The following is a 15,304-nucleotide window of genomic DNA, read 5'->3' as shown; positions in this document are numbered from 1 at the left end:
GCCCTAGGGCCCTACTTAATCATAGTTATATTTCCCTTTGGGTGGTCGGCACTTGGCCGTGACTTACTTGTGGAACTGATCCTACCCACAAGCCTCATCTACCTACAAGGTCACAAAAATCAGCTACTGTCCACCATGACCATGAAAGGCTGATGGACAGCCCCAAGCACCAGGTCATTTCTCCTTGCAAAGTTTACAACAGTCACTCCATGATTGACAACTCTTTTGCTATATTTTGTGCACACACACAAACAAATTTCAGCAAGTTAGATTTTTAAAGATCGTGATCGGCCAAAAAGTTGCTACCGGTGCACCTTTAATGAATGTAAAGATCATTACTACAAACAAAACAGTTATTAAAAAAAATACTTGAACATCTTGAGTATGTCTATTCAACAGAGCTTTCCTAAGGAAGAAAAATTTGCAATATTCTCTGTCCATGCTCTGCCCCAAAGCGTGAGCATCCAACTTGGACCAATAATAATCAAGCTTTCATGATGGACATTTGCCAGAACAAATTAGACATTTTCTCAACAATACCGCCAAAATCGTCTTAGTCTGTGATAAAATTAAGACATTATGACCTCATTCATTCACAAAAATACAAAGCATCTTTCAGGGTCCCGGCCTGCAGCCTTGGTAAGCCCGTGCTAAAATCCAGGCTTGAGGATCACATGACCAAATGAGCTATGAAGATAGCTTGAAACCTATTTCATTAACACAAAATGCAGTGTTAAATAAACACACTGAAAGAAAACCCAGCTCAGGATAGACAGGTAGCTACAGACACTTTAGAAATCCCTTTAGGATTTTCCCTCGGGGAAATTGCAGTTCCCGTCTCCAACACAGCACCAATACTTAATGAGTTTTTTTCTTTTGTAAGCATGTAATATAATGCATAACTGAATATATATTAATTTCAATTTCTATTTAAATAACTGAAAGTGATGTAAAATAGCAAACATAGAAGCTTGTGAACCAAGAACCAAGGAGGGAGTAGAATCAGTAACTCCGCGGCCCTGGTAGGGTTACAGTACCGAGTACAGCTTCCAAGCCAGTTCCAAGAAGAACCCTTTAGCATAAAAGGTAAAACATGTCTGGCAAACAAGTAATCTGGTTGTCTTCCACCTGAGCATTGACGATGACCTGGACTCTGGAAAATCTGCACCAACACATGAAACCAAAACCTCTGAAAAGGATTTTTTAGAAAAGTTAACAGAAAAACCAGCAGACCAACTCACCTATGTAAATAACATTTATTCAGGTATACAATTTATTATTCTCATTGACCCCACCCGTCCCAGCCCCTCCCGACCTTTTTCACAGGCTTTATGTCAGTAACTTGGCTTCTTGATGCAGCATTAGGTCCCTGCAGGACAATAAGAACTTAAAGGACAGACAGAAACAAGCGTCGCTTACTTCTTCACACTGTTTGCAGACAAACCATCACAGGCCTTGCCAAAGCCACAAGCTGCTTGAAAATGCCACATTTGGTTCATTATTATTTGCTTTGTCTAGTATTTGCAAAAGGAGGACATTTACAGTTGCATTGCATAAAAATCATAGTTTCTTAAAAAAAAAAAAAAATTATTTTTACTTGTTCCCTTTAAATGAAATGAAAACATATGATGATGGTGTAACTTCCTGACAGGATAATGGAATGTTGCAAATGAAAAGAAAAGAAACTCAAACATTGTCTTGTTACATTAATGTCAGAGTATCCTACTGTCTATCCTACTGTATTTATGCTACTATTACAAATACACAAAACAAGAAACCAAACAAACTATTTTAGAAACTGTGCAAAACAAGACAAAAACAACAAAACCTTTTAATCATGTGAAAAATCAAAGTTAAAGATCTACACAAGGTTTGGTCATGGTCATGTCTTCAATAGGAGATGAAAAGACAGGAAAAAAATAGAGGACAAATATGATAGGAAAATAGTGTAAATTATGCATTTCAGAGAAATACACTCAAACATTTTCCTGCCAAATTGCTTGGAATATTGTCCATTTGAAGTTTCTGAAACAGGCAATAAAATGTAGCTGAATGACTTCCCAGGAAGCTCCGCCCACCTCCAGGTCTTCCCTGCAGTGTTTCCTTCTGGAGCTCAGGTCCAGGCTGTGCTCTGAGCTAACGGTGCATTAAGTGCTTTCTACTGACGCAGGAGGAGGAGAGAAGCTTTTACCTCCACGGTGTGTGATGAACAGAACAGCTTCAATGATGAGGTATTGCACAGATTAACTGGAATTTTCATTTTTTAAAAGCAAAAATAAATATACTGGAAACTCAAAACAACATTTACATTACATGATGAAGTGGGATTCTGGAAGAGTTTTAGTGTTAGTGGTAGGCTGGGAGAGGTGGGTGGGGGGCATCTTCACTAGTCATCCCACTCTTCATCATCCTCAAAGTCATCATCTTCGTCTTCATCCTCATCATCATCTGAGAAAACAAACATGGAGGTTTAAAGAGCGAATCAGCAGCTGAGCCCTGGTCTGCTGTCCTGGAGGGAGGGGCTGCTTTCCACCATATGAAAAAACCCAAAACACACAAACTTGTGCAACACCTTGTCGAAACAATAATTAAGATGATTATTTCTATTAGGTCGTTCATTTGAACATTTTTTTGTTGATTTCTTTTTTTGCCTTTGATAGTTAGAAACGTTTGGGATCCAAGTGAACATGTTTGATTAGTGACGTCTTGGCCTCCTGGTGCCGTTCAGTTGGTCACCTGAAGAGTCTACTTCCTGATACTGCCTGATCAATTGCAATCCTCTTATTGGGCACACCTGATCGATTAATCACACACAGGTGAACGTTTGAAAGTCTGATTTGTCTGAGCTCTTAAAGCAGTGGAAACACGGTTATCCTACCAGATGTAAACTTTACCAGTATAACTTAATTGTGTTATGGGCCAAAAATCTGAGCTATGAATTGTGTAGCTGTAGGGGAATGATAATTTAGCCTTACACTTGTCTACAGGTAGTATAGTGTTCCAGTTAAACAAGGCAGACAACAGGTCAGGTCTGTAGGGCAGATGGAAAACGACGGTGTCAGCCCAACCTAAAACTGTTCTTTCTCTACCTGATCTGGTTCTCCTGAGTCGGCCTTCTCAAACTGTCCTGGGTGAACAAGAAGCTCTAATTTGGACTCTACTCAAGGTCACTGATAAACTTTTCACCACATATCAGAGACAATGGCGGGGTTAGCTTACTACACACACATGCTGACATTCATTCTACATAGATAGAAACACACAACACTCAAACTCTCCTCCTTCGGAGACTTGTAGACACTCCTGTGTCTACATGCTGCTTTTCAGTTCAGGGTTTGCAACCTCTCACCCTGTCCTTACTGTGGGGACAAAGTGACAGGACTTTTTCACCTCCAACAAACATCATCTTATTGTTTTTCTGACCTAATGAAAAGGGCAGCGCCTCTACGGCTAGAGTCCAGGAACCTGTTTTTCTTTTCTTTGTTTATTGTACTTAAATTAATTTCTGTTGTGCTTCTGTACAACAACAATAAAGCATTCTGATTTAAAAGTTGAAAATCAGCTCAGAATTTAGCAAAAGCTAATCGTAAATGCATTCACATCACAGCATGCTAAAGAAAATGCAAAACAGACCTTCCATTGAAAGCATTGTGGTGGTGACATAGTCAGCGTTTAGTTTTACTGCAAAAAACTTCTCAGCTGTTATTTTTCTGACATCCCTGCATCCAGTCATGGTGCGTTCACAGCAAACGCCTTTTGCTTCTTGGACAAGTCTGCTTTACATTTAAAATCCATGTGGAGGCGCGTGGAGGCCCCGTTGAGGTGCGTTTGAAGTGTTTGAAGCGTTCGTCGCATCCGACAAAGAGGCCGGCAACGAAAACAACGGCTAACACATTTTTTGTGCGTCTGACACACCTCCACATAAACTTTACATGTAAACCAGACGCGCAAAACGCATCATCAGACTGTTGCTAATTTCACTGTAGTGACATCACAATGGGAGGGGTTATGTGAAACAACCCCACACCTGGCCTTCTGTGTCTGTTCACATGAAGTCATGGCTGTAGTGGCCAGAGAGATTTGTGACGCAGAGACTCACCAGAGGAATGGATAGCTTTGCTCCTCTTTTGCATAACCTCCATTAGGGCCCCAACAATCCCTGCAGTTGGAGCCGGAGTTGGGGGGCCCGATTCTGGGAGATCTGATACCTAAAGGCACAAACACAACCATCACACAGCAGGCCTCACCGATTTTTATTCCTGAACAGAACAACAGTCTTGAAATTCATTAAAAAAGTTTTGTTTTTTCCTCAACAATAAGAGGAAATAGTTTCTCAGAAGAGACTTTGCCACCTGGTGGATCACTGGCATAACATCATGGAGGACGTTCACTCTAGAACTAAACATCATCTCTACTATGCTGGGACTACACAACTAGCAAATCAACTAACTCCCAAACTGAGCAGCCTGCCTGGAGGTCAACAGGCCAGAAACTCAAAGATCTGACCCAAGTCCAGGTCAGTACACACATTACCAAGCCAACAGCGTTCTGAAGTGAACGTTGCTGTGGCAGTCCTCTGGGAACAGGAAGTAGTTAAGACCTGGTAGCTGCTCAGCCTAATTAACAGAACCCGGGCAGCCGGGTGTTTACGGAGCGCCGGTCCTGCAGGAGAGAAGAGTTTGTAGAAGTGGTGCTCACAGTCTTGAGCTGGATCCCCTGTCGGATCTGGTCCAGGAGCGCGTCCCGGCCAGTGCTGGGGGCCGGAGCCCGCTGGTTCTGCTCCACCTTCTTCAACTGGGCCCCCCCCCTGATCTGCTCCAGCAGAGCTGACTTCCCACCTGGGTTGGGTGAGTCCCGACCACTGCCGACACCGTCCAGCTCTGGGGGGGGGGGAGGACCTGGAGGTGGTGGTGGTGGAGGGGGTGGAGGGGGTGCAGAGCTAGCAGGGGATGGTTGGGGAAGAACAGGTGGGGGAAGGGGGGCAGCTTGAGGGACGATGGAAGATGATATATGGGGAGGAGGGGGGGGAGGCTGCTGGTGATGATGGTGAGGAGGGGGAGGAGGCTGATGGCCCCCCCTAGAGGGGGGGGGAGGAGGAGGGGCACCAAGAGCTCCTGGTCTGGAAGGGGGGGGAGGAGGAGGGGCTGAAACAGGAGCTCTGGATGGAGGAGGTGGAGGGGGGGCTCCTCTGCTCCCTCTGAATGGGGGGGGTGGGGCTGTGCTGTGTGGAGGGGGGGGAGGAGGGGGAGCAGGGCCGCCACTTCGAGACGGGGGAGGAGGTGGAGCTGCAGAGGGAGGAGAAACATTAACTGATGGCTCATTCTGCATCAATACAATAAATACTTCTGATCAATTTCTCATCGTTTATGTCATTACTCTCTGGATCAGCAAGTACATCACACCATCATCTTTCATTTCATGTAGGGATAGCTGAATACATTTATTGGCAATTTCTAATGCCAAATTTCATTTTCTTGTACATGTATAAAATGTACAGAATGTGTTCTAACACCAACGATAAAAGTCAGTTTTCTGCAAACAGAACAAAAATGTCACTTGTTAGCAGCAACTAATGAGCTCCATGTAGTGGATGTCTCCTACATGTCAGATCTAAAGGCCAAGTTCCACCCAAACCCAAGTTTGGGCTGGATCAGGTCAAAATACAAAGGTTGATGATCGGGTCCTGGAGGGTCGCTGTCCTGCAGTCTTCAGATGAGCCACAGGTACAAAACACTGGAGTGAAATGACTTAATGACCTCCTCCTTGTGTAGATCAGTTCTCCAGAGCCTTAATGGTCTAATTATTCTGTTCAGGTGGTGCAGCAGAGGCACATCTAAAAGTTGCAGGACAGTGGCCCTCCAGGACTGCAGTTTGAAGCCCCTGGTTTAAGGCTTCTGTGGCGCATTTTTAATATCCTACAATGATGATGCAGTTTATTTATATGTATACTTTATTAATCCCCAAGGGGAAATACATACACACACAGAAAACTAAACCAGAATACACCATGTAAAGATGTGTTAATCTACTTATTCAAGTCTAAATGGAGGAGGAGGTAGCTCCCCTGGAGCCTATGTATAAAGCGCTGTATGCTCAAAAAGTGTGTGGCGCCATATTTTACACAAAAATCGGCATGTATAAAAATTAACATGGTGTGAAAGTTTGCGTAAATATACACAAGCTTTTGACCTGTACTGAAAATGTGCAGCAGCCTAGCCCTACCCTAACAAACTCAAAGTGTTATAACTCACCTAAATCACTGAAATCTGACTACATTCTGTTTTAGACAAAAAAGCATCAAACCTGATGTTTTTTCATGATTTTTATGGTTTCAACATAAACGACGAAACAATAAATTCATCCTCAGACAATAAGTTAACATGCACACAAAATAAAGAAAATAAAATAGAAGGACGTGGAAACCTCATTCAAATGTAAATAATACGTTTTTGTCTTATAAAGATGTAACGCATTGTTCTGTGCACTGAAGTGAATGACATACATTTAAAGCAGCGATGGGCACTCCTGGACCTGGAGGGCCGGTCTCCTGCAACTTTTAGATGTTTCTCTACTTCAACACACCTGAGTCAAATCATGAGGTCATTAGCAGGACTCTGGAGAACCTGACTGCACTGAGGAGGAGATTCAGGTGTGTTGGACCAGGGAGGCATCTAAGAGTTGCAGGACACCGGCCCTCCAGGACCAGGACTGCCCACCCCTGCTATAGGGGGTCATTTACATTCTGACTGAAAAAGAAAAAACGGGGCTGGATCAGCAGATTAACTCCAAAAAGGTTTGATTATTTTTAAAACAACATAAGTTGTGTATACAATCACATATATAAATACCGCAGCTGCATAATCATGGAGCGCTTTGGCTCTGATGGAGAACATCGCCAATGGAAGGATTTAGAGGGAGCGATTGTTGAGAGATCATGTTGACTGGTCGTTCTGGATCTCTGAGCAAAACCTAAGGAAGGAGCCGTACTGTGCTGGTACCAGTACCAGTACAAAAGCAGACATCCTTCAGTCAAGCCAGGTCCGCTTTGTGAATGCGGCTTTATGGACAGAAAGCATCGTTCTGTAAATGTACAACTTATGCACATGATTTCTTTAAACGTCCACATTCCCCAATCAAAGGACTCTCTGACATGATGACATGATGTCTGTCTTTAAATCCCAGCTGAATTCCAGACAGCCCATTAGAACGGCAGAGCTCTTTATTTTTTTATTTGAAATTTTTTTTCTTTAAAACCTATCATTTTTGTTTTTGTGAGGTGACCCTATGTGCCCTGAAAGCACCTTTTACATAAAATATCTAATTATTATTATTATAAATACTTATACTACAAGCAAGGACCGTTGCCATGGTTATTGCTTCACGGGCATTTATACTAATTTATATACGATATGCATTTGTGGGTGGCGACAGGGCAGACCAGCAGCTGCGCACTTTAGAAATTTGTCTGTGCGGCAAGTTTTAGTGTGAAAAGTGCGCACTTTTTTATCCATGAGGACCCTGCTGGGCAGAGACAGAGAAGGTCCAGCAGTTAATTAGACTGTGACAAGAACAGCTGCCAACATGTTCCAGCACTGAGCAGGACGTGCTACTATAAAACACCAATTCTATTTTGCAGTTCACACACTGATCTGTGTTATCTTTTCTATTTACTTTTTTGTCTCTTTCTTGGCAGCACTTCTTTCTATTGGCAGTCTAACTCCATAGCTGCTAATAGCACTTAGCATTCGTCAGCAGCTCATTGACGGAGGTAAGAGGTAATCATCCAACCAGAACATAGTGTGCTAAATAATATAATTTAACAAAGTCTCAAGCCAGATGATTTTCTTCAAGCAGTACTACCCATGATAAACTTTATGGCCACAACCCTCCACAGAGTCTGATCAGAGTTCTGACCACACCACTATGGAGCTAAATTAGTCAGAAAGATTTCTAATCTTTCACCACAAATCACAAATCACCTGTGGTGATCTGTGCTTCTTGGTGAACAGGCACTGCTTACATGAACTGAATGATGGGTGACATTAACACACAGATGTACAAGCAGAACCAGAACCGTGGGAGAAGGTGTGTGTCTGCTCTCACCCTGCCTCCTGAGCTCGTTCTTGACAGCCTCCACCCCCCCTTTCTTCTCGATGAAATCGTAGATGACCTTGGATGTCTCTCTGTCCTTCAGCTGAGCCTCGGAGATCCCACACATGTCAAACAGGTTCTTCAGCTCTGGATCCAGGTTGTTTAACTGCTCAAACAACAAAATTTGTTCAACTCTGAACATTCAAGGTAACTCAAATTATGCTGACTGATAGAGATGGAAATCTTTCAGTGTCTAGTGGACCTTTTCACTTGTCTGTCAACCAGAGCTGTGCACATATAGCTGGTGGAATCCATGTCAACAGATAGCTTTACCAACACTTTTAGGAGATTTTTCTCTCTCTGTGATCCTGCCAAACTTGTCCGATCTGACAGGGGAACCAACTTTGAATGCAGAGAACTGAACATCAACTCCAAAGAAGCAGTGGTTGAATCCCATCTATAAAGCAAAAGATGCTTAGTTTTTAACCCACCACATTCATCACACATGGGTGGTTCATGGGAAAGACTTATCGGTGTAGCCAGACGCATTCTGTTAGGATAATTATGTATTGTTATCATTCTTACATTTGTAGATTTACTAGTTTGTTTTTCATTTATATGTTTAGTATTCACACCCTAGAAAAGAGTAGTTGTTAAATTGTGTGAAAGATAAAACTTGCTTTTTCCTTAGACCTTGAAACTGCAGCTGCTCTCTAAATCTAGGGATACTCTTTAAAGGGCCTCTGTGTTAGTTTCCTGTGTTATCTTTCTCTACCTTCTTTGAGTTATTACCTTCACATTCCATTCCTGCTCTGTTCTGTAATAAAAAAGACTTGTTCTGATGCAGAGAGTCAGAACGCATGGTGAACACCTTGGAGAAGTGGTTTGCTATGTTTTCTCCTTCTGCAGAAGCTTGGTTGAAAACTCATAAACGTTGTCTGTGGTTCTCTTTTTATGTAGGTTTAGAAAATACCTATCACATTCTAGATGCTATGTTACTCCAAACAGGACACACTCATCTCCCAATCAAGGTTTTGAGCACGCTCATGGCTGAAGTCATGGCGATCACGACAGGCACCCTGGTGCCTGTCTAATGATCCCGAGATGCCAACCATCCTCACTCCAGCCATGCTGCTAACTCAGAAGACAAGCACAGTCTCAGCTCCTTCTGGTGAATTCAATATGGGTGTTCTCCAAGGTAAACAATGGAAACATGTCTAGTGTCTTGCAGACACCTTTTGGAAGAGATGGAAAAACGAATATTTGTCCACTCTACAAATGTGCAGGACTCAGGCCTGTCGCGATAAATAATAAATCAATTAATTGCAAGATAAATTAAAACTATTGACATCATTTTAATTGTCGCCTTTATCGTCTCTTCCAGCCTTTTTCTCTTTCTGTTGATGACACTGAATGAAAAAGGCTCAACTCCGCTGCTCTCCACTGACCCTCCCTTCCTCATTTCCTCAGTGTAATGTCCAGTTCACACTACACCATCTTAGAGCTGTCGGCCCATTTTCAAAACCTGAGAGGTCACACATTAGCCAACTAGGTATAACGGTTCCATCGGGTTCCATCGTGCCGTGTGGTGTCCAACAATGGGAACAAAATAATGGCTACAAGTTTAGTTAACTAATTTTAAAACCAGACATTAATCAATGCTTTACTACAATCTACCTGCAGTGCATGTGGCTCTAGTGTCAGCGTAACGTCCTGACTGAATGAAAATCATTAGAACCTATTTATGTCACGTTAACAAAGAACAGCTGAAAAGTTACCGGGTTCATCAACTGCTTAGCAATTTCGCTCCAACTCCTCCCCTCCTCATTTCTATATTCTTTGCAGGAAATGTTTTATAAACATTAATGTTGTTTCCACATATCATCTCCAATGTCCGCTGGACTTCTGGTTGCTCCGTGTCAGCTCTTTGGGATTCCCCTCTGTAATTTTCCCTCAGAAAGCAGGAGGAGAATCCACGCTTTCTGATTGGCTACCTGTCACATTCAACAGGCTGCATTAACGCTCCAGTCGGGGGAAACCTCTGATTTAGATCAGAGGGGCCGCAACGATCTACCGTAACACACCACACACTACAAGATGATCACAAGCGACAATCTTAGAACGATCAACGTTCTAATATTGTCATAAGGGAAAAATTTTTGTGTGAAATAACGTGTAGTGTGAACTATTGCATCAGGTAGTCGATGTTCCATCTTCTCTATTTAAATCTAATGATTACTGAAGGTTAATATAGTATTCAGACTTCATAATCTGCACTCTTTTGGTTGAATCCAGTATTTATTTACACTTTGGTGTTTTAATTCAAGTACATTTTTGTTAATGGAGACTGGGAATCCATTTTATTTCTGTTTATTTTATCAGTTCCAGTGTTAAATGTTCTTTTGAAAATAAAGTGTATTTTTCTTTGGCAGGAAATCCCATGCATTATTAGTCATTTCCATTGAATCAGCGTACAAAGGTCTTCAAACAATATTATCGTTTATCGCAATAATTTTTGAGACAATTAATCGCTCAGCAAAATTTGCTATCGTGACAGGCCTACGGACTCGGAACGAAAAGAACATAAAGGTGGGAGATGTTGTTTTGCTGAACATTCCAGCGCAATTTCAATCTGTTTCTACTTGAACACAGCTGAAGAAGTTGACATAAAGCTTAATTTTTCTCTGTTTTCTTTTTGTTAAAAAGAAAACCCCACAGGAACAACTGGCCAATCCAGCTGAGAATTTACATTCCAGCCACTTACATCTACATCAGGTATGATTATTAAAGGCAGGCAGAGTTCATCCGACATGTATGGCTGAATCCAGGATTTTATGATCGAATGTTGCATCCAGGCAGTCCTTTGTAACTGTTGGCAGCAGCAGCAGGTGATCAGTGAGTTCAATCCCAGCATCGAAACACAGAGCTGCGCTCTCTACTCTGGAGAAACAGACTCTGCCATATTTGGCTTCTTTCTGTCAGAGCGGACAGAGGACTAGCTGAAGGCGAGGAGCGTTGAGGTCATTAGGCCTGCTGCTGCTGTCTGGAACATCCACAGTGTGCAGAAGAAGACGCTTGAGACAATGATGTGACATTGTGTGATGACATCATGCTGTCACAATAGACAGGTCACTATTGTGCCGTTGTGGGAAGTGTGGTACTCACGTCAAAGCCTGTATTTGGATCCCAGCCCACATGGCCGATGTGCCTGAGGAAGATGGAAGAGATATGTGGTGAAATCGCAGATGTGTTCACATGCAAATTTACATCAGCTGCTTAGCATACACAACAAAGAGATCCCAATCTAAAAGCTGGCAGACTGGGCCTCTGAAGGCTGCTCTGTGGAGGCAGACACAACAGGACCCACAGCTTATTCTGTCCCATCAGCACCATGACTGGCCTGGAGCAATCACACATCAGATCATTTATCTGGCAAAACAGCAACAAGTCACTCAATAACATCACGAACATGTCAAGAAGTAGTGTTTGGTGTGCTTCTGGGATCTCAGCAAAACAATTATTTTTCTATTTTCTGTTGGCTGAGCTCTGTGACCTCCTGACCCTCATATGGAGTGTCTACATGAAGCTTTAACTACAGAAGGGGTTATTGTGACCCACTTTAACATGTTCAGACCCCCTCCCAACTTCCCTCCCTCCCTCCTTCTCCACAGGTTCATGCTCCTGCTACCCTAATGTCTTCATAGAACCAACAGGTGGTCCAGAAGGTGGTTGAGTCACAGTCAACTCAGTCATAGGGCTCTTCAAGTGTTTTTCCAGCAGCAGGTCTGCTGAGAGCTGACAGCAGCTTAACAAGCTAACAGTTAATGTCAGGATATTTTACTGGAGGTTGTCCAACCATTATAACAAGGCTGGTTATAAAGCGGTCTCAGGTGTGCTACTGAAAATGTGCAGCAGAGCCAATCTTGCCGGTGCCACAGAGCTGAACTCACTGGAAGTTGCTGGGCGTGCCGATGTCCGCCTTTGTCAGCTTCTTCTTCTTGCTCTTCTTGTCCCTGCGGACCAGGCCACTGTGGCTCAGCATGTTGTTGAGGTGGTAAGGCTGATGGTGGCTGTGGGAGTTCTGGACTCTGATATTGTTGATCTCTGGGTTCTTGATGTCCACGGTGGCCATGGGCAAAGCTGGACCTGACATGGTTAAAGAAATATTGATACCGTAAGTGGCATGGTAGTTGTTTTTGTTTTTTAACTGAGTCACGCTAAAGCTATGACACTTGAGGAGTTCTGGGGAGAGCTTATTTACAGACAAAATTGCATATATTTTTGCACAATTTTGGCTCAGCATGTCATTTTTTCAACTGAAGGCCTTTTGTGAGTGTATTCTCCAGTTAGCAATAAATTGAACACTAAATTTGTTGACAATTCTTTCTACAATCGATTCATTAAGATTAATCTGATTAATTGTCAGTCCTATTTTATATCTGTGGATAAAATAAAGAGTGCGATGGCAGGTTGATCAATTAATATATAGGAACAGTTTCAGTATTTTCAGAAAAGCAATATAAAATTATAAAATTTGAGCATTTTTATAACCATTTACCTCCATAGATCATGACAGAGTTCAACTAAAGTGATCTAAAAGGTGTGAGGGCTGTTTGGGTTGTAGACAGGTAAAAGCCGATGCCCCCATGCTCTACTGGGTTTCTTTGAATAATGAACTTAACTTAATGCACTGATGGGTAACTAGGATCACCTGGAATGTATGAGTTATTGAGCTGAGACGACTTGTTGTGTCTTGAGATGACATTTGCTGTAATTTGGTGCTACAGGAATGAAATGAATTGAATGGAAATTTTAAAGATAAAAGGAACTAAAGAGCAAGGTATTCAGGAGGAAACTGGGGTAAGAGAAGCACAAACCTTAGTATTGGTTCACTTAAGTTCCCTGAGCCAGAGTTTCCGCCAATGAATTGTAAGCACGGTGGGCCGCCATGCTTTATGTGCTCTGTGAAATGCCTCAATATGAGAAGCTACAGACTGACGTTTAGAAACTACAGCAGCTGTAACAGCAAATAACCACTCATACCTTTTTACTCTCTCACCCCCATTGCTGTGGCAACCGCCTGCGACCCACAAGCCGAGCAAAGATTATGTTAAAAACTGATTGATTAGCTAATTTGAACTCCTGTTCTGCTAGCCAGTCGGTCTTTGAGTCGCCTTTTTTTGTGGTTAATGGAACTGAAAGGCTGCGACAGACTGGTGACCTGTCCAGGGTGACCCCGCCTCTCGCCTGGAACATAGCTGGAGATAGACACCAGAAACCCTCCCGACCCCTTTAGGGACAAGGGTGGATGGATGGATGGAACTGAAAGGCACTGAATTGCACAACACCTTGTATGAGGATGAGTTTATCTTCAGTCACATTGATTATTGCAACAGCGTCTTCACAAGTCTGTCCAACAAATCAATCAAACAGCTGCAGCTGATCCAGAATGCTGCTGCTGGAGTTCTCACTAAAACCAGGAATATAGAGTACATAACAGCAGTCTTAAAGTCCCTCCACTGGCTCCCTGTAGCTCAAAGAATAGACTTTAAAATACTGTTGTTAGTTTATAAATCACTGAATGGTTTAGCACCACAATACATTAAAGATCTGCTGCTGTTGTATCAACCTTCCAGATCTCTCAGGTTCTGGTTCTGGTTCTGCTCTGCATCCCCAGAACCAGAACCAAACGAGGAGAAGCAGCATTCAGCATCTATGCACCAAAAATCTGGAACAAACTTCCAGAAAACTGTAAAACAGCTGAAACACTGACTTCCTTTAAATCTTGACTAAAAACCCACCTGGTTAGGATTGTATTTGAAACATAATCTATTACAAATTTAATGACGGAATCTGACTTAATGTTCTGTTTTGATTGTTGACTCTATGTTACATTGTGTTTTTGTGTTTGATTTGATGTAAAGCACTTTGAAATGTCTTGCTGCTGAAATGTGCTATACAAATAAAATTTGATTGATTGATTGATTGATTGATAGAAACAATAATTACTGAGAATACCAATTTTAACACGTTTTGATGATTTTTTCTTAATTATTATTATTCCTTAATGAAGCTACAAACTTTTAGGATGTTGGTGAATATTTTGATAAACCTGTCAGAAGAGGACATGCTGGTCTCAGCGTCCTGACGGCGTTCAGTTTGTCCCCTACTGCTGAGATCGACTCAAAACCTTCCCACGATTGACCGATCGACGTATTGAGCCCCCCTGATCCAGAGTATTAAAGTCTGACTGGCTGTCTCCACAATGACCTGTTCACCTCTGGACCATTAACGACCATCAGGACCAGTTCTGTCCTGCAGATTTGATCCTTCCCTCCAGTTACTGGAAAGCTGTTCACTCCTTCAATTCCTTATAATCTGAATAAACCACAGCAACATCTGACATAAACACTAATCCACTACTAATCCCAGCCCAAACCCGCCTTACCTCCCCATTAATGAGGGGGTTCTGCTCCTAGACCGAGAGGCTTTCTGCCATCTGCCATCTCCTGAGGCTCTGACACATCTACAGTCTGTCTCCCCACTGACTCCAGGGTTCAAGGCAAAATTTACAACAAACTTGCATATTTTACGTTACTACAGGATTTAATGTTTACCATAAACCAGGAGCATGGAGCATGTTCTAACTGCACCTACTGACTGGAAGGGTCTCCATTCATGGTGGGTCTTTATTAGTTACAATACTCAACATTAGACTAGCCCCAACTTATGACCGTGCTGCACATGAGGTAAGTATTACCTCATCTAAGTATTACCTCATGTAATCATAGACTTTTATAGTTTAGATATTTGTCCTTGGATAGAAGCCCTTTTTGTTTTATGATTCTTGTAATCTATCACAGTATTGCAATCTAAATATGGTAGTCTGGAATTTTGTTTGCATAAAATCTGAATCCGGCTGGACTTAGCTGTACAGACACGAAAGGACAAGAAGGGAACTGGATGCTACAAACATGGACATAACTAAGGCTGTCTACAAAACAAATGTGCTAAACAATGGCCGTACTTCTTTATTTGAACCTTGTCCTGGCGCAATACACATAAAAGAGAAGTTCAGTGATCCCATTCAGCAAACTATGTGGAAATTCATCCTCAGGTAATTTTCTTAGCAACAAAAGCAGAAGAAAAGGGGCTCGGATCCCACAAGTTACATGTTTCCTAAGCTGGAAGTCTCTGGTAAGAGCAATCAAAT

General features: G+C 42.4%; 1 protein-coding gene across 1 annotated transcript in view; it reads right to left on the bottom strand.

Moving 5' to 3' along the window:
* Positions 1-1,574: 1,574 nt before the first annotated feature.
* Positions 1,575-15,304, bottom strand: part of LOC122836092 (neural Wiskott-Aldrich syndrome protein-like) — a 33,010-nt gene continuing 19,280 nt past the window's right edge. The window contains exons 5-10 of the mRNA XM_044125764.1: positions 12,042-12,237; positions 11,257-11,299; positions 8,104-8,257; positions 4,699-5,285; positions 4,100-4,208; positions 1,575-2,448 (exon numbers count right to left, since the gene is read on the bottom strand). Coding sequence (XP_043981699.1) covers positions 2,387-2,448; positions 4,100-4,208; positions 4,699-5,285; positions 8,104-8,257; positions 11,257-11,299; positions 12,042-12,237 — 1,151 coding nt within the window. The 3' untranslated portion in view covers positions 1,575-2,386. The remainder of the gene's footprint in view (positions 2,449-4,099; positions 4,209-4,698; positions 5,286-8,103; positions 8,258-11,256; positions 11,300-12,041; positions 12,238-15,304) is intronic.

The sequence above is a fragment of the Gambusia affinis genome, linkage group LG08 (genome assembly GCF_019740435.1).
Source record: "Gambusia affinis linkage group LG08, SWU_Gaff_1.0, whole genome shotgun sequence".
In the NCBI taxonomy this organism is placed as follows: Eukaryota; Metazoa; Chordata; class Actinopteri; order Cyprinodontiformes; family Poeciliidae; genus Gambusia; species Gambusia affinis.
The sequence above is the reverse complement of the archived record's forward strand: the minus strand, read 5'-3'. Positions and strand labels throughout refer to the sequence as shown.